This window comes from Coregonus clupeaformis, chromosome 13, assembly GCF_020615455.1.
Source record: "Coregonus clupeaformis isolate EN_2021a chromosome 13, ASM2061545v1, whole genome shotgun sequence".
Classification (NCBI taxonomy): domain Eukaryota; kingdom Metazoa; phylum Chordata; class Actinopteri; order Salmoniformes; family Salmonidae; genus Coregonus; species Coregonus clupeaformis.
In genome coordinates, this window is record NC_059204.1 from 45,527,137 (window position 1) to 45,546,700 (window position 19,564).

General features: G+C 45.6%; 1 protein-coding gene across 3 annotated transcripts in view; it reads left to right on the plus strand.

The window, feature by feature from the left end:
• The window catches only part of LOC121579599 (pro-neuregulin-2, membrane-bound isoform-like), a 127,924-nt gene that overhangs the window by 81,514 nt on the left and 26,846 nt on the right, over nucleotides 1–19,564 (plus strand). For all 3 annotated transcript variants that reach the window (XM_041894340.2, XM_041894339.2, XM_041894338.2), the window contains exons 2-3: nucleotides 1,607–1,772; nucleotides 2,519–2,637. In XM_041894340.2, coding sequence (XP_041750274.1) covers nucleotides 1,607–1,772; nucleotides 2,519–2,637 — 285 coding nt within the window. The remainder of the gene's footprint in view (nucleotides 1–1,606; nucleotides 1,773–2,518; nucleotides 2,638–19,564) is intronic.

Consider the following 19,564-nt stretch of genomic DNA (forward strand, 5'->3'; position numbering starts at 1 on the left):
CAGGCCATGACAGTGTGATCTATGTTCTAACCCTGGCCATGACAGTGTGATCTAACTCAAGCCATGACAGTGTGATCTACAGTCTAACCCTGGCCATGACAGTGTGGTCTATGGTCTAACCCTGGAAATGACACTGTGATCTAACCCTGGACATGACAGTGTGGTCTAACCCTGGACATGACAGTGTGGTCTATGGTCTAACCCTGGACATGACAGTGTGGTCTATGGTCTAACCCTGGACATGACAGTGTGGTATATGGTCTAACCCTGGACATGACAGTGTGGTCTATGGTCTAACCCTGGACATGACAGTGTGGTCTATGGTCTAACCCTGGACATGACAGTGTGGTCTATGGTCTAACCCTGGACATGACAGTGTGGTCTATGGTCTAACCCTGGACATGACAGTGTGGTCTATGGTCTAACCCTGGACATGACAGTGTGGTCTATGGTCTAACCCTGGACATGACAGTGTGGTCTATGGTCTAACCCTGGACATGACAGTGTGGTCTATGGTCTAACCCTGGACATGACAGTGTGGTCTATGGTCTAACCCTGGACATTTGATGGACATGTGTTGTGCATTCATCAGCTAACTCGGCTTCATTACCCCCTAGCCTTTTCAATCAACGTTGGTTACTGTTGCTCAATGGAGAACAGAGGTCATCCCAGTGATAGAAGGTAGCTAACAGTAATACTTATCTGATGGACATGAGATAAGTAGCTTCATACTTGGTAATTATAATTGGTAGTAAAATGGTCATTCTGTCCTGATAAATGGTACATAAAAGGTAATTACCAAACATGTATGTGCTAATTTTATACTTTATCCTCATTTGTATAGTAGTTCATTTAAGAACTTGGTGGCATCTCCTTCTGCACATCTAGCTACATCTTTAGTAATCATTTTTCTGTCAATCTATGGCTTATAAAAATGTCACAATATAGATGAGAGGTAGAGAGAAATAAATCGTAGAGGCCTTAGCAGCGATTACTGGGTCTTGCATTTTTTTCTACATTCATACCACATTCTGAGAGCAATTCTGAGAGCCTGCTGGGAACAGTTCATCCCTGTCCTGTTATTAGTTTAAGTTATTTCTTGTTGTGTTCGTTGGAGCATATCAATCCAAATAGCTTTTTTGTGTTTTGTTCCGTTGTGAATACTTGAAGCTAGCTCCTGTTTGATTGAAGACAATGTAAAATGTACGCTGTTTGACAGTGATACTGACTTTGTCTAAAGGTATGGTGTAGAGGCTTAGCTGGCAGTGGCTCTGGTGACCTCATCTGGCCATACGAGAGAGTTGATGGATGGCTGAGCTCTTGGTGACCTGACATGTTTGTCTTTGTTCCTTTGTCTTTCTGTGTCTTTCTGTGTGTGTCTCTCTCTCTCTCTCTCTCTCTCTCTCTCTCTCTCTCTCTCTCTCTCTCTCTCTCTCTCTCTCTCTCTCTCTCTCTCTCTCTCTCTCTCTCTCTCTCTCTCTCTCTCTCTCTCTCTCTCTCTCTCTCTCTCTCTCTCTCTCTCTCACGTCTTAAACCCATTTCAAAAGTGAACACCAATCAGTAGCTAAATGTATCATTTTAACTATTTTTCTCTGTCTCTTTCTAGCTATTGCCCCAAAGTTGAAGCGAATGAGGAACCCACTGATGGTGGACGAGGGAAGCAGGCTCATGGTCAAATGTGAGGCTACAGGGAACCCCAGCCCTACCTACAAATGGTTCAAAGATGGCAGTGAGCTCAAGAAAAGCAGAGAGGTCAAAATAAAGTCCAGCCAGTGAGTACATCTACAATCTCTTGAAGCTCCTAACACATTTAGCATGTGGTAGTATTAACAAAACAGACAAATGTCACAAGTCACGGCAAGGCAGTCATTTCTCCTTCAGTAGTTTTCTCCTAATGCTTTTACCAGCTGACCCAAACAATGAAAAGCATTTTTGAAAGTGAAACATCAACACAGAGACTTCAACATTATTTATTAGATGATAAAGTGCTATGCCAGGGGATTATGAGCAAATTCCTTAATTAGTGAAATAACAGAAAGTACAATTTGCAGCATAGAAGTGTTTAAAGACTAGGGGGCTTTTTAAATCAAAGTTGGTTACTGGGTTGATGAATAAGCCGGGCCCTAGATTCCACACACCGTGTTCCATATCGCAAATCTTTACATTCCTATAGCCTACATTACTCCTGTGTCCATAGCTTCTCTCAGCTATGTATTTTAACATAACCACTTCCCTTTGAGGGTGTGTGAGTGCTTATTTCTGGTACAAGGAGCAGGTATCATAAAACCAAGGACCCCTTTTATAACACACTTGATAACTGTCAGATTCTACCCTGCTGAAAGTAACTGTATCTATCCCACTAAAATCTGGCTTGTATTGAGGCCCCGTTCCTGTTGCTAGGCTAGGTGCTTCGAGCCTAGTTGTGTTGTCTTTCTATATCTCTGTCCCCAGCCACGGGTTATGTTTCCATGCCATTTTGGTTCCCTTGACTAAGTTGTTTGTGTCCCCTCTGCCATAGGAAGAACTCCAGGGTCCAGATCATCAGAGCCAAGCTGGAGGATTCTGGAAATTACACCTGTGTGGCGGAGAACCTTCTGGGGAACTCCAACTCCACGAGCACTGTTCATGTCCAAAGCAGTGAGTACTGAGCCATGGCCTAACTGTCTGTCAGAGTAGGGGGAATACTGGCATGTTGCTGCGTGTTTGGCTGGAACATAGATTAGCAATGAGATGGCGTGTTGGATTTTGTCGAGATGTGGAGAGAGATGTTATGATTTCTGTTGTTCTTCATTCACCGTCATAGTGATTTGCTGCTAAGAGGAAGGCTGTGTGGTTGTGTGTGTTGTGTGTGTCTCGCACTCTATGTAAATACTAGCTGTCTCATAGACAAGTCTCATTCTGTTACAACAGCATGCCTAGTTCCACCGTGCTCTAGGGGGGAGGCAGCAGGAGGCAAGATAGGGTGTATCAGGGTGATATGCCCACAGGCTGGGGAAGGGGCTGTCCCAGACGACATCAATAAAGAAATGGCAGCAAATATGGTGAATACTGAGGTAAACCTGTCTTGCTGTATTTAGCCAACAATGTGGCAGGAAGCTTGATACGAACAAAGATGGCAAAAAACGTGAATGTCTAAATGAATGAATGAAGAAGGCCTTGTATTGAATGTGTGTGATAAGATATAGGCCTTGGTATAGCATTGTGCTCCCTGGGTGGGCTTTTCCTGTCGTATTTGACAGGTGGGAAGAAAGGAATGATTCAAAGAAAATCTTCATCAGGTACAATATGCATTCTTGTTCATGTGAACAGAGGAAGTATGGTTCATCTGAGTCACTGCCTGGGTTGCTTTTCATCCTAAGGTCATAAGAGAAAAGCCTACTGTGGTGAAAGCCTACTGTGGTGAAAGGCTGCAGTGGTGAAAGGCTGCAGTGGTGTAAGGCTGCAGTGGTGAAAGCCTGCAGTGGTGAAAGCCTAATGTGGTGAAAGGCTGCAGTGGTGAAAGGCTGCAGTGGTGAAAGGCTGCAGTGGTGAAAGGCTGCAGTGGTGAAAGCCTACTGTGGTGAAAGGCTGCAGTGGTGAAAGCCTACTGTGGTGAAAGGCTGCAGTGGTGAAAGGCTGCAGTGGTGAAAGGCTGCAGTGGTGAAAGCCTACTGTGGTGAAAGGCTGCAGTGGTGAAAGGCTGCAGTGGTGAAAGGCTGCAGTGGTGAAAGGCTGCAGTGGTGAAAGGCTGCCTACCTGCTGCAGTGTGCTGCTGTAGCAGTATGTAGCCGCAGTATTATCTGTGTATGTGTGCCTGCTAGAGAGCGAGTGAGACAGAGAGAGAGAGAGAGAGAGAGAGAGAGAGATAAAGCAAGGTAGATGGAGACAGAGCGAGAGAGAGTAAAGGGAGAGAGAAAGATAAAGCAAGGTAGATGGAGACAGAGCGAGAGAGAGTAAAGGGAGAGAGACAGAGAGAGAAAGATAAAGCAAGGTAGATGGAGACAGAGCGAGAGAGAGTAAAGGGAGAGAGACAGAGAGAGAAAGATAAAGCAAGGTAGATGGAGATTGAGAGAGAGCGTAAAGGAGGAGAGACAGAGAGAGAGATGAGGAGGAGTAGACCCCAGCTGCTTTGCAGAGGAGACTGTTTCACACCCATTTTAGAATGCAGTCCGAGTTTGCCGGCTTTGTCCACAGACGCAGCCAGTAACATGTTGTTTCCACTGCACACAGCCAGTTAGGTGCTGGGATAGTGACACCCAGTCTCATTTTCTCACCTTTACACTAGCGGCATCATGGCACATGTCTTTCTGAACCCTCCCCCTCCATGTATCACCTCACTCCAATCCAAACACTCACACACTCACACACGTCACACACACAAGCTTTTGCAGATAATTGCCTGTAGTAATTGAGATCATTAGTCATGTTGGCCGTCACTCCGGTTTTGCTGTCCCATAAAGGTTGAACAAGGCTAGGGTAAACACAGAGGGGGACGGGAAGTGTGTGTGTGTTTGCGCTCGCCAGTGTGTTCATGCCCGTGTGCGCGTGTAAGACCCTGAGATCTAGGGCCTATGGGTAATGAAGACAAACAGCACCTAGCTCTAACGCCATCATTCCTGTCCCCCAGAGGGATCCAATAGAGCACATGGCTGCCTTTGAACACTGTCTGCTCTGTCGGAGGAATACCAGCCCCAACACACCACACTCTGCCCTCCCTCCTCCACCACCCAGCACCAGACTGCTCCCCTGTGCCAGCCCATGGCTCCCCTCCCTGTCTGGTGTCAGCCGCTGGGGAGGGCCCTGAGCATGGTGGTCTGTCTGAAGTCTGTGTGTGTGCATGTGGTCCGAGGCTGTAAGCTCACAGGTCAAAGAAAGGGAAAGGGCAGCCTGGGAGTAGCCTGTGATCTTGTGGAGCGGCCATTTCACAGTGAAACAAACCAGCTAAATTGATTTTCACTTTGGTGTGTTTTTACAAGGAAAAAAACTGAGTGCACTAAACATCACTAACCACTTGAGCAATCTGGAATCTGGATTCATAACTTAACAAGACATGAGAGATGGGAAATGGGGAATAGAGTTACTGAGATTTACAGATGTAATATTGTAGACCCCTGTAGTTCTTGTGGGGAAATGTTCTGTAAAGCATTAATAGACCTATTCCATATTCCTTTTTATAAACTGGGTGGTTCGAGCCTTGAATGCTGATTGGCTGAAAGCTATGGTATATCTGACCGTATACCATGGGTATGACAAAACATGTATTTTTACTGCTCTAATTACATTGGTAACCAGTTTATAATAGCAATAAGGCACCTAAGGGGTTTGTGGTATATTGCCAATATCACGGCTAAGGGCTGTATCCAAGCACTCTGCGTTGCGTCGTGGATAAGAACAGCCCTTAGCCATGGTATATTGGCCATATACCACACATCCCCTCTGACCTTATTGCTTAAATATAGGCCCTAGACAACAAATGGCCTTTATTCATACTACAAGACCAGCTATTTGATATTACCCATGTAGAAAGCCAGTATGAGGGTTTGCGCTCAGGCTAAAAGGAAAGGTGGTCGGTGCGTAGGAGAAGAAATATATAGAGTTCAAAAGGTACTCATACCCTCACTACATATTCGTCGCCAAACCCACTGGCTCCAGGTCATCTATAAATCTCTTCTAGGCAAATCCACGCCTTATCTTAGCTCATTGGTCACCATAGCAACACCCACCCGTAGTATGCGCTCCAGCAGGTATATCTCACTGGTCATCCCCAAAGCCAACACCTCCTTTGGCCGCCATTCCTTCCAGTTCTCTGCTGAAAATGACTGGAATGAACTGCAAAAATCTCTGAAGCTGGAGACTCTTATCTCCCTCACTGTCAGAGCAGCTTACCGATCACTGCACCTGTACACAGCCCATCTGTAATTAGCCCACCCAACTACCTCATCCCCATATTGTTATTTACATTGTTATTTATTTTGCTCATTTGCACCCCAGTATCTCTATTTGCACATCATCTTCTGCACATCTATCACTCCAGTGTTAATATTAAATTGTAATTATTTTGCACTATGGCCTATTTATTGCCTTACCTCCATAACTTACTACATTTGCACACACTGTATATAGATTTTCTATTGTGTTATTGACTGTACGTTTTGTTTATTCCATATGTAACTCTGTGTTTGTTGTTTTTATCACACTGCTTTGCTTTATCTTGGCCAGGTCGCAGTTGTAAATGAGAACTTGTTCTCAACTGGCTTACCTGGTTAAATAAAGGTGAAATAAAATACTCAAACCATGAAAAGGAATAATGAGGCAGAGATGCAAAAATAATCGACTTAATTGAATCCATGCTCGAAAGAATACAAACGGTTACAGTAGTGCTCAAAATAAACACAAAAGGGCATATGTTTCGGCGTTATGCCTTCACCAGTGCTGTACAAAGCAGTATTTCCAATGTAACCATGAAAACACCATACTAGTGCCATTCATCCAATAGGAAAAGCTGAGAGCTGCAGAACATGTTTCACAAATCTGGCGTTGAAAAAAATCAACTGCTGTGTTTTTCTGCTAAAACTACACCGACAGTGAACTTGCTCTTCTCATGCATATTTAAAAAGAGGGCGAAGGTGATGTATGGACTAGCTGCTCTTCTATGGAGATTTTACCAACGTCACTGTTTTTCACCAGTAAAAAGAAACACATTGTACCTGGACAAAGTGCCAATTATAGTTATACTGCACAGATGTCAGAGTGGGTGGCTGGGTTTAATGATTTAGTTAGTCCAGCACTATTTTGGTCTACCGGTATGCAGTCTAAGCAGAACTTGCTTATTTCTCGCTAATACCTTTTTTTTCTGCAGTCTGCATCTGTGCAGTCATACAGTGGGATTTCCATATACAGTACATACAGTACCAGTCAAAAGTTTGGACACACCTACTCATTCAAGGGTTTTTCTTTATTTTTACTATTTTTTACATTGTAGAATAATAGTGAAGACATCCAAACTATGAAATAACACATATGGAATCATGTAGTAACCAACAAAGTGTTAAATAAATCAAAATATATTTTATATTTGAGATCCTTCAAATAGCCACCCTTTGCCTTGATGACAGCTTTGCACACTCTTGCCATTCTCTCAACCAGCTTCATGAGGTAGTCACCTGGAATGCATTTCAATTAACAGGGGGGTATACAGAAGATAGCCCTATTTGGTAAAAGACCAAGTCCATATTATGGCAAGAACAGCTCAAATAAGCAAAGAGAAACGACAGTCCATCATTACTATAAGACATGAAGGTCAGTCAATACGGAACATTTCAAGAACTTTGAAAGTTTCTTCAAGTGCAGTCGCAAAAACCATGAAGCGCTATGATGAAACTGGCTATCATGAGGACCACCACAGGAATGGAAGACCCAGAGTTACCTCTGCTGCAGAAGATAAGTTCATTAGAGTTACCAGCCTCAGAAATTGCAGCCCAAATAAATGCTTCACAGAGTTCAAGTCACAGACACATCTCAACATCAACTGTTCAGATGGGACTGTGTGAATCAGGCCTTCATGGTCGAATTGCTGCAAAGAAAACCACTACTAAAGGACACCAATAAGAAGAAGAGACCTGCTTGGGCCAAGAAACATGAGCAATGGACATTAGACCGGTGGAAATTTGTCCTTTGGTCTGGAGTCCAAATTTGAGATTTTTGGTTCCAACCGCTGTGTCTTTGTGAGACGCAGAGTAGGTGAACTGATGAACTCCGCATGTGTAGTTCCCACCGTAAAGCATGGAGGAGGAGGTGTTATGTTGTGGGGTGCTTTGCTGGTGACACTGTCTGTAATTTATTTAGAATTCAAGGCACACTTAACCAGCATGGCTACCACAGCATTCTGCATCGATACGCCATCCCATCTGGTTTGGGCTTAGTGGGACTATCATTTGTTTTTCAACAGGACAATGACCCAGCACACCTCCAGGCTGTGTAAGGGCTAATGTACCAAGAAGGAGAGTGATGGAGTGCTGCATCAGATGACCTGGCCTCCACAATCCCCCGATCGCAACCAAATTGAGATGGTTTGGGATGAGTCGGACGGCAGAGTGAAGGAAAAGCAGCCAACAAGTGCTCAGCATATGTGGGAACTCCTTCAAGACTGGTTGAGAGAATGCCAAGAAGTGCAAAGCTGTCATCAAGGCAAAGGGTGGCTATTTGAAGGATCTCAAATATAAAATATATTTTGATTTATTTAACACTTTTTTGGTTACTACATGATTCCATATGTGTTATTTCATAGTTTTGATGTCTTCACTATTATTCTACAATGTAGAAAATAGTAAAAATAAAGTAAAACCCTTGAATGAGTAGGTGTGTCCAAACTTTTGACTGGTACTGTATTTCCCTTCTGTTAATGTCATTGATAAGGCCATATCGGAATACTTTACTGGCCTTCAGGTGAGTTTACGTTCATGTTTTAAACCTGTCACAGACCACTACAGTACAGGTTTATGTGACTTCTGGTACAGTACAGTGATGGTAGCCGCTGCTGGTTGCAGTGCTCCATGTGGCAAGGGAAGCTCAGAGAGAGAGAGAAGCCCCCTGTGCATCTCCTGCAGGCTGCCGTGTTGTGATAAGCGTTTGCGAGGCACTCGTACGTCCGCGGGCTGAGGGTCGCTTCCCTAGGGGGCGTTCTACACAGCCCCACAGAGAGAAAGGGAGAGCGCGTGAGCTCCCAGGAATGTGTTGATGGAAAACGCAGCTGCGCGGCTGATTGTTCCAACCTCATCAGTCATGCTGGGGCCCACCAACAGCAGTTTGCACACACACACACACACAAACACACACACATACATACCTATGTACGCAAGCGCATTCGCACACACGTAGACTCTCCCCCTACCCATGTAAATGTTGAAGCCAAACACACCTGCCCCTCTCATACAAAACCATATAGACTCAGTTTATTAGGTACACCCATCTATAGAGTACCGGATTGGACTCCCCTTTGCCTCCAGAACAGCCTGAATTCTTCGGTGCATGGATTCTACAAGGTCTGGCATTCAAACGTTGCTTACTTGGTATTAAGGGACCTAACGTGTGCCAGGAAAACATTCTCCACACCATTACACCATCACCACCAGCCTGTACTGTTGACACCAGGCAGGATGGGGCCATGGACTCATGCTGCTTACGCCAATTCCTGACTCTGCCATCAGCATGACGCAAAGAGAACTGGGATTCGTCAGACCAGGTGATGTTTTTCCACTCCTCAATTGTCTGTTGGTGATGACATGCCCACCGGAGTGGCTTCTTCTTGTTTTTAGCTGATAGGAGTGGAACCCGGTGTGGTCATCTGCTGCAATAGCCCATCCGTGACAAGGATCGACGAGTTGTGCGTTCCGAGATGCTGTTTGCGCGCGACTGTTGTACTGCGCCGTTATTTGCCTGTTTGTGGCCCACCTGTTAGCTTGACTCTTGCCATTCTCCTTTGACCTCTCTCATCAACAAGCTGTTTTCGGCCACAGGAGGCCGTCTGTTTCTAAAATACTAGAACCAGTGTGCCTGGCACCGACGATCATACCATGCTCAAAGTCGCTTAGGTCACTAGTTTTGCCATTCTTACATTCAATCGAACAGTAACTGAATATCTCAATGCCTGTCTGCCTGCTTTATATAGCAAGCCACGGCCACGTGACTCACTGTCAGTAGGAGCAAACTATTTTCGTGAACAGAGTGGTGTACCTAATAAACTGAGGGTATTTCGCCATGACTTCTTTAGCAACACCTAGTTAATACTATTTTAACACATATAGCCTACAGCTGTGCTCTTACAAAACCTGTTCTCCTTATTAGCCTTGTCCTTTTCTCTCGCTCTGTTGTATTTGATCATTCTCTTACTTTCCCTGTATTAAAAGTCCTGACATCTCTTTCCGATATAGGCTACAGGAAACATAGTATGTTTAAATTAGATAACCCCCCCTTGCGTTTCCCCTCTTTCTCTCCCTCTTTTTCTTTTTCTTTCTCTGGGTTGTAAACGTGGCTGAATGTGAAGTACCTGTAAGCCAATCGATAGGCATTGATTGGTATGGGCGAGCGCCGGTGGTCATGTCAGAGTAGAGCAGGCCCTCATTCAGGGAGATTCATGCCAAGCCCTCTGTATTTACAGTCCACTGGAGAACACCCTGACAGGGGCCCTCAGTCACCACAAATCGACCCACTTCACTTAAATACAACCTAACAAAAAAGATAAGACTGCTTTGTTGTTTCAATCACTGGTTTGGTGGTTTTATAGGTTTCCCTGTGTGTGTGTGTGTGTGTGGTGACATTCCCAGAGAGTTGGCCATTGAGAGGCCTGTGTACCCTCTGACCTCTTGCTACTCTGTGATCAGGCCCAGTGTGTCGGTTCAAGGTGTGTTTCACTATGGTGGGTAAAGGTTTCTCTGGTCATGAGGAACAGATATTTACCATTCCACTGCTTAACGCTCAGGACTGTTGCCTTTTGTAGTTTGCCTGCCACAGCTGTCCCCCTATCCCCACCTCTGTTTCCTCATCCCTCTGCCTCCTGTTTTTGGTGGTCTCGCCCCAAAAGTATTCATTACTTCATTAAGTCTGCTGGGGCGCGATGGATGATTCTTTCCTGGGTCCTGTTTTCTATATCTGCAGAGAGAGGGAAGTCATGATGGGAGCTACACTATGTTACGTTGCTGGTCAGTGGACATGCATGGGGTTGAGTTGCAGGGCTGTGTGAACGTGGCCCCTTGAGTGTGACTGGGGCTAGTGCTGGAGCTGAGGTTAGGACTAGAGCTGGAGCTGAGGTTAGGACTAGAGCTGGAGCCCAGGTTAGGACTAGAGCTGGAGCCCAGGTTAGGACTAGAGCTGGAGCCCAGGTTAGGACTAGAGCTGGAGCCCAGGTTAGGACTAGAGCTGGAGCCCAGATTAGGACTAGATCTGGAGCCCAGATTAGGACTAGAGCTGGAGCCCAGGTTAGGACTAGAGCTGGAGCCCAGGTTAGGACTAGAGCTGGAGCCCAGGTTAGGACTAGAGCTGGAGCCCAGGTTAGGACTGGAGCTGGAGCCCAGGTTAGGACTAGAGCTGGAGCCCAGGTTAGGACTGGAGCTGGAGCCCAGGTTAGGACTAGAGCTGGAGCCCAGATTAGGACTGGAGCTGGAGCCCAGATTAGGACTAGAGCTGGAGCCCAGGTTAGGACTAGAGCTGGAGCCCAGATTAGGACTAGAGCTGGAGCCCAGATTAGGACTAGAGCTGGAGCCCAGGTTAGGACTAGAGCTGGAGCCCAGGTTAGGACTAGAGCTGGAGCCCAGGTTAGGACTAGAGCTGGAGCCCAGGTTAGGACTAGAGCTGGAGCCCAGGTTAGGACTAGAGCTGGAGCCCAGGTTAGGACTAGAGCTGGAGCCCAGGTTAGGACTAGAGCTGGAGCCCAGGTTAGGACTAGAGCTGGAGCTGGAGCCCAGGTTAGGACTAGAGCTGGAGCCCAGGTTAGGACTAGAGCTGGAGCTGGAGCCCAGGTTAGGACTAGAGCTGGAGCCCAGGTTAGGACTAGAGCTGGAGCCCAGGTTAGGAGGACTGCTGCTGGGGCTGGAGCTGAGGTTAGGACTAGAGCTGGAGCCCAGGTTAGGACTAGAGCTGGAGCCCAGGTTAGGACTAGAGCTGGAGCCCAGGCTAGGACTAGAGCTGGAGCCCAGGTTAGGACTAGAGCTGGAGCCCAGGTTAGGACTAGAGCTGGAGCCCAGGTTAGGACTAGAGCTGGAGCTGGAGCCCAGATTAGGACTAGAGCTGGAGCCCAGGTTAGGACTAGAGCTGGAGCCCAGGTTAGGACTAGAGCTGGAGCTGGAGCCCAGGTTAGGACTAGAGCTGGAGCTGGAGCCCAGGTTAGGAGGACTGCTGCTGGGGATGGAGCTGAGGTTAGGACTAGAGCTGGAGCCCAGGTTAGGACTAGAGCTGGAGCCCAGGTTAGGACTAGAGCTGGAGCCCAGGTTAGGACTAGAGCTGGAGCTGGAGCCCAGGTTAGGAGGACTGCTGCTGGGGCTGGAGCTGAGGTTAGGAGTACTGGGGCCTCATTTATCAAGGTGCGTGCGCACAAAAAAGACTAAACCTTGCGTGCACCAGTTTTTTTTTCTACGGTTGGTATTTATCAATTTTTAACTTGACAGGAAAGTGTGTGTATCATCACGCAAATCTCAAAGCTTCTAGAAGGGTGATCAACTGTATTGCAAGCAAATAGGCTTATTGTGTGTTTGAGGGAAATGGGATGTGTTTAATGCACAGGAATGATAATAATGGCTAATCAAAACATTCAAACATAGGCCTAATGATAAACAGATGCATTTGCCATTGGTAAGGAGATCGCATAGCAGCATTACATTTACATTTTAGTCATTTAGCAGACGCTCTTATCCAGTAATCTAATATGTTTAGTTTACACAACAACTAGGTGGCTACCATTTATCAATCACTCATTCAATAGCCAAGCATGCTCGAAAGTTAGAGTGGGAGCCTTGGCAGTACGTGACAGTGTGGGTAGACTACAGTATAGGAGCGGGACATCATGGTCTATTTAATTTCAGAGCCTATGCCAAGGCAGGAGATAGGAAATACAATCATGTACTGATTAACAAAATATTGAACAACAATTCACAAAGTGTCGGCTGTAGCATTTACTTTTAAATTGTTCGAAAGGAGAATCAATCTTGCAGAATGTGCGGCCAGTGTTTTGCACTAGCTAGTTGGCATGCATTTTTTGATTGGAAAAGTCACTGCAACATTCTGCCCACACCTCTACAGAAATGTGATCAAATTTGCCATTGAGCTTTCTTTTAGGAACTATCATGGCCCAGTTCGAACATCTCCAAATCGTACAGCAAATGAGGGCGTTTTTGTTACCATAAAAGGTGATGGAGGGCGTTTTCCAGCTAGGGTTGTAGCACTCGTTCACGACCGCACAAATATAATATCTCTGATTTATCAATGAAAACATGCGTATATGTTGCGTATCTCTACGTACACCAGAATTTAGTAAGAAATGTACTCATAGTTGATAACTGGGGCCCCTGGTGTTTGGTCTGCTGGGAGCTGGTTGGGGCTGGAGCTGAGACTGGAGTAGGAGTTGACACGGTGCTTCTGGGCTGGGTCAGGTTGTTTGGCCTCTCTGTGCTCAGTGACCTCCTCCACTGTTAGTTTGTCCTCTGGCCATGGAGTGGACCAGCACCATCTGCCACCACGCAGCAGTGCTCTGATGTCCAATGTCATGGCCGCCAGAGTGCGTGGGCAGTGCGTGTGTTTGGGAGGGATGGAGGGCTGAGGCATGGGAGAGGTGTGATCCAGAGCGGACACGCTTTCTTGCGCAGGAAGCACTAAGGGGATACTTTCTCATGGGGACTCCAGGGGATCCAACAAAGAGATGGAGCTGTTGTGAGTGTATTTTGAATCTGGTGCAGGGTTGCAAAGCCTGCACTACCACTGTTACCAGTGCAAGCTGCTGAGGGAAGGGACAGTGCATTGAACAGGCAGTGGATGGACCTGGATTTCTGTGTGTATCCATTCCCTGTGCAGCTGTCTGTTAGTGAGGAGGGGGCTGAAGGTGGCACCAGGCTGGGTTGCCCTGCGTTGCGTGGCCATCCCCGGCTGGGCTGTAGATGGGGCTCTGGGGCCGGAAGGGGCCTCCTCTTGCTTCTTAACACCCTCCTCCTTCTCATCCTGGGCCTGGGTGCCTGTCTCCTCCTGCTGCTGCCCCGGGCGCTAGCTCAGGGTTCCACATCCACATGCTCCAAAACCCCTGGTCGTCTGGATCTGAGGGGGGGAGAGGAAGAGGAGAGTTATCCACTGACATACACTACAGCTACACCAAACAGAGCAGGGATGACAGGGGGGGACCACAAATGGGGCCACATGGTCCTCTGAAAGTAGGACACTCTGGGGACCAGCCCTCTCCGCTGCAGGCCCTTTGCTCCAGCCAACACCTGGCCTGACTATACCCATTCTGCTACCACCCAACCTGCCCTGCTGCCCAACAGTGCCAGCCCCTCCTCCTCCTCCTCCTCCTCCTCAGTAAGTTCACTTTGCTTGTTTACATGAGTGGCTATTGTGCAATCGCATGCTATGGCACTATTTGATTTCCCATTAATGCTGAGATGACTGTGGCAGGCAAGACCAGGCATATCAGCTATGCTGTTGAGAAAGGGTAATAAGAGGCAAGAACATAAATGAAAACATGATGAGAGGGGAGATTAGTATAAAGTTCAGAGCAGGCTCCATTTTGTACATTTCAAACAATCCGCCTCTCTCTCCAGTTTGATGGTCCTTGAAATAATTATGGTCACTTTTCTCCTGAAACAGGTATTTGGTGCATTATCATTAGTAATGTTGTGTTTATGTGTCTCTCAAATTCTTGGTAGAGATAATGTTCTGTTCTGGCCCTTTGCCTAAACAGTGATCAAGTTCCCATAAGGCTGTTGATGTTGGAGCAGTCTCATTGAACTCGGTGCAACTTGTGAAATGTACGAAGACACGCGATAGATAGATACTGGCTTTGTTTGTGTTTGTGTGGGTTTGTGTGTGGGAGGTGGGGGGGTAGTGTGCTTTTTTTGTGTTTGCAGTGTTTGTGTAAGGGATTTTAGATTTTTCAGTTCTGCTGTTTGTTGGAGTGTATGGTCATGCTGAGCTTTGCAACTCATATATTCCAACAGAGTACAACAGTTAAACACTTGTATAACTGCTGCCTCGAGACAAAGGAGATATAGCTCACTTCCTGTCCCTCAACCTCACACACTTACACAAACACACACGCTCTCACCACACATCAGACAAGCACCCAACTGGCAGCCAGTCATATTATCATTGAGATGTGAAACCGGGTGCCCTGTGGCGTAAGATAGCCATTGCTACCAAAATGATCTTGTGAACTACTCTTTTTGTTATCAGCAGCTACCATATTATGTAGGCCTATTCATTTATCTTCCCTTAATAAATGTATCCATGCACAGTGAGGACTGAAATGGACAGACTGTTAGAATCCCTCTGAAGAAAGAGGGATGTTACACATAATGGAAACCACACGAATGCAGCAAGAATGCATGCAGTATAAATTGACCCCTAGCAAAGTGATAAGAGATCCCAGTCCCAGCTGTAACAAGAGACTGGGGAGGGGGTTTATGTAGGGCTTTCTACTCTGCTGCTGGTATATAGACTTAGCCGTGAAATATGTCAGGGCTTTTGGAGATACCCCACACGCTTAATTTGTCAGTTGAAGCTTGGGGCTTGCACCTTTGGACCTTTTCTCTTACCAACCATGTTCTTTCCCATGACCTGGACTTGGTTTATTCCAGTTAAGATATAGGCTAGGATGACTAATGGTGACTTATATAATCTGAACTGGGTCCCACCAAAATTTGACATCTCAAGTCTTTCCTAGTGTCTAAGGGTTTTGGTTGTCTCACTATGCTGTGTTCAGAGTTAGAAACATATTTGTCCTTAGCTGCTTATTCCATCTTTAATAGCTCTCTTTCCCGAAACATAACTGGATTACTTCATGCTCTTCATGGAGAAGAGTAATGGCCAGAGCCTTATGGAATCTGCTGTTGAGAATATTTCATTAGAGTTATTGTCTGCATCTTAATAGTGTAGCTCAGTTGGTAGAGCATGGTGCTTGCAACGCCAGGGTTGTGGGTTCGATTACCACAGGGGACCAGTATGAAAAAATTTATGCACTCACTAACTGTAAGTCGCTCTGGATAAGAGCGTCTACTAAAATGTAAAAAAAGTAAAAAAAAAAAAAGAAATCTTGCTTTGCAGCAATATTTGCAGTTGGAATCATTTCCATGCAGTCGTTTAAAAAAAAATACAAGACAATTTCTGGGTTGGTAAAATTCAGCTTCCTCCACTGACTCTGTGTGGCCCTAGTGATGAGGACCCTGTTGATGTACTGAATATAGTGTAATCACTCCGATTTGTTGAAGGTTGTGAGTGTGAGGTGCAGAACAGGGCTAGCCTCCAGAATACGTAGTGAGCATGTGCCCAGAAGAGGTGCCTCAAGAAGAAAAAACACAGCGCAACAGGGACCTCTCCTTTCATTTTTACGACTTTCCTAGAACCCTTTAGAGAGCGCGGAAAGACAGACATGTTTATGAAGGTTTCCAGATGGCCCCTTTTGCACCCCCAGTCTTTCTTTTCAGTTCTCTGGCCATGAAGGATTAATCAAACTCCGTGGTGAAGCCTGTTGGCCAAACCCCTGGGTTAGAGCTAACACTGTGGAAATCCAGTCAGCCCAAGACTGGGAAAAACAAAACCTGGGGTTAGTAGACCAGGTAAACTGACCTAACCCTAAGGGAATGAGAGCACATAATCAAACCCAGTCTGAGACTGTATGAAAAAGCATGAAAATGTATGCACTCACTAACTGTAAGTCGCTCTGGATAAGAGCGTCTGCTAAATGACTCAAATGTAAAAATGAGACAGGGGAACTGACCTTCACTTGGGGTTAGAGGATCTGTGAACCTGTCTCAGTCATGAGGCTTTGAATGTAAAGGGTCAACCAGGGTAGACCAGGATATTCCTCTGCTGAAGGGTGAAATAACATAGTCAGGGGTTGACTTACTCAGCCACATGGCTACAAAACATGAGAAACCAGGTACATGAGAATGGATTTGCTCCCTGATTGGTAAACTGCCACAGGCCCGAAGGGTTCCAAGGCCAGTAGACACCATTCTGACCCAGCCATGGTTCTGTGAGACAGGAGATACTGACCCAACAACAGAGACGGAAAGCTCCCTATTTCTACCTCCTAGACCCCTCAAACTCAACTCTGGACCTCAAAGCCAGTTGCACTGCATTTGTTCATTGTTCCCATCTAATCAGGGACTGATTTAAACCTGGGACACCAGGTGCATGCAATTAATGATCAGGTAGAAGAGAAAACCAGAAGGCTCCGGACCTCGTAGGGTAAGAGTTGAATACCCCTGCGTTAGACGCTGTGATCAGGATGAAGCGCCTCGTTTGTCACCCATTTTTAGCAGCCCCATTCCTGGACTGCCTCTTGGGAACGAATGCACATAAAAGAAGTGTCTTCTGCTATAAAGATGACAGCAAGCAAGAGGCAAAGGGAAAGAGAAGAGAGAGTGAGAGAGAGGGGAGAGATCTTACAATCCAAACTTCCTTATGTGTTTTGTAGGAAAATAATGTGGTCCACTTTCTCCCTGCCTTGATCATCATTTGGTATTGAAGAGAATGTTACTTTATTTAGACGCATGACAAAAAGTTGTTTTTCTCTGTACACTGAGCTGTCTTAGCTCAACATTCCCTCTCAGACAGTCAGCTTACTCGCCTCCCCTCTCCATGAAACCATGCTGCCTCAGCAGGTATTCACAGTACAGTTGAAGAGCTCGGGAAAACGTGTCAGAATTGTGGTAGCATGGATAGTGTGTAGGTATAATAGTCAACCCTGCACCAGTCAGGACTGGCAGGGTGTCTGTAGCAGTCAGAACAGGAACAGACTGAGCTACAACCATCAGACATTTCAGAGACCAAAAGGCACCTTGAAAAATGAAATTAAATAACACCCAGATTTAGTATTGATTCCGGTTCCTTTGCCCTGAAGCTACTGAATGGTTCTACTGTATAACTGAATTGCAAGATCAATGGATTTAAAATCCCAAAAATGATGGTATTGTCAAACATGTTGATATACTGTATAAACAATACAGTGCCTTCAGAAAGTATTCACACCCCTTAACTTTTTCCACATTTTATTGTGTTACGGCCTGAATTTAAAATATATTAAATTGAGATTTTTTTTGTCACTGGCTTACCCACAATACCCTATAATGTTAAAGTGGAATTATGTTTATTTATTTTTATTATTAATAACAAATGAAAAGCTGAAATGTCTTGAGTCAATAAGTATTCAACCCCTTTGTTATGGCAAGCCTAAATAAGTTCAGGACAAAAAAATGTGCTTAACAAGTCACATAATAAGTTGCATGGACTCACTCTGTGTGCAATAATAGTGTTTAACATGATTTTTGAATGACTACCTCATCTCTGTACGCCGCACATACAATTATCTGTAAGGTCCCTCAGTCGAGCAGTGAATTTCAAAAACAGATTCAACAACAAAGACCAGGGAGGTTTTCCAATGCCTCACAAAGAAGGGCACCTATTGGTGGATGGGTAAAAAAAATAAAAATATATTGAATATATCACTTTGAGCATGGTGAAGTTATTAATTACACTGGATGGTGTATCAATACATCCAGTCACTACAAAGATACAGTGAGGGAAAAAAGTATTTGATCCCCTGCTGATTTTGTACGTTTGCCCACTGACAAAGACATGATCAGTCTATATTTTAATGGTAGGTTTATTTGAACAGTGAGAGACAGAATAACAACAACAAAAATCCAGAAAAACGCATGTCAAAAATGTTAAAAATTGATTTGCATTTTAATGAGGGAAATAAGTATTTGACCCCTCTGCAAAACATGACTTAGTACTTGGTGACAAAACGCTTGTTGGCAATCACAGAGGTCAGACGTTTCTTGTAGTTGGCCACCAGGTTTGCACACATCTCATGAGGGATTTTGTTCCACTCCTCTTTGCAGATCTTCTCCAAGTCATTAAGGTTTCGAGGCTGACGTTTGGCAACTCGAACCTTCAGCTCCCTCCACAGATTTTCTATGGGATTAAGGTCTGGAGACTGGCTAGGCCACTCCAGGACCTTAATGTGCTTCTTCTTGAGCCACTCCTTTGTTGCCTTGGCCGTGTGTTTTGGGTCATTGTCATGCTGGAATACCCATCCATGACCCATTTTCAATGCCCTGGCTGAGGGAAAGAGGTTCTCACCCAAGATTTGACGGTACATGGCCCTGTCCATCGTCCCTTTGATGGGGTGAAGTTGTCCTGTCCCCTTAGCAGAAAAACACCCCCAAAGCATAATGTTTCCACCTCCATGTTTGACGGTGGGGATGGTGTTCTTGGGGTCAAAGGCAGCATTCCTCCTCCTCCAAACACGGCGAGTTGAGTTGATGCCAAAGAGCTCGATTTTGGTCTCATCTGACCACAACACTTTCACCCAGTTCTCCACTGAATCATTCAGATGTTCATTGGCAAACTTCAGAAGGCCCTGTATATGTGCTTTCTTGAGCATGGGGACCTTGCGGGCGCTGCAGGATTTCAGTCCTTCACGGTGTAGTGTGTTACCAATTGTTTTCTTGGTGACTATGGTCCCAGCTGCCTTGAGATCATTGACAAGATCCTCCTGTGTAGTTCTGGGCTGATTCCTCACCGTTCTCATGATCATTGCAACTCCACGAGGTGAGATCTTGCATAGAGCCCCAGGCTGAGGGAGATTGACAGTTTTTTTGTGTTTCTTCCATTTGCGAATAATCGCACCAACTGTTGTCACCTTCTCACCAAGCTGCTTGGCGATGGTCTTGTAGTCCATTCCAGCCTTGTGTAGGTCTACAATCTTGTCCCTGACATCCTTGGAGAGCTCTTTGGTCTTGGCCATGGTGGAGAGTTTGGAATCTGATTGATTGATTGCTTCTGTGGACAGGTGTCTTTTATACAGGTAACAAGCTGAGATTAG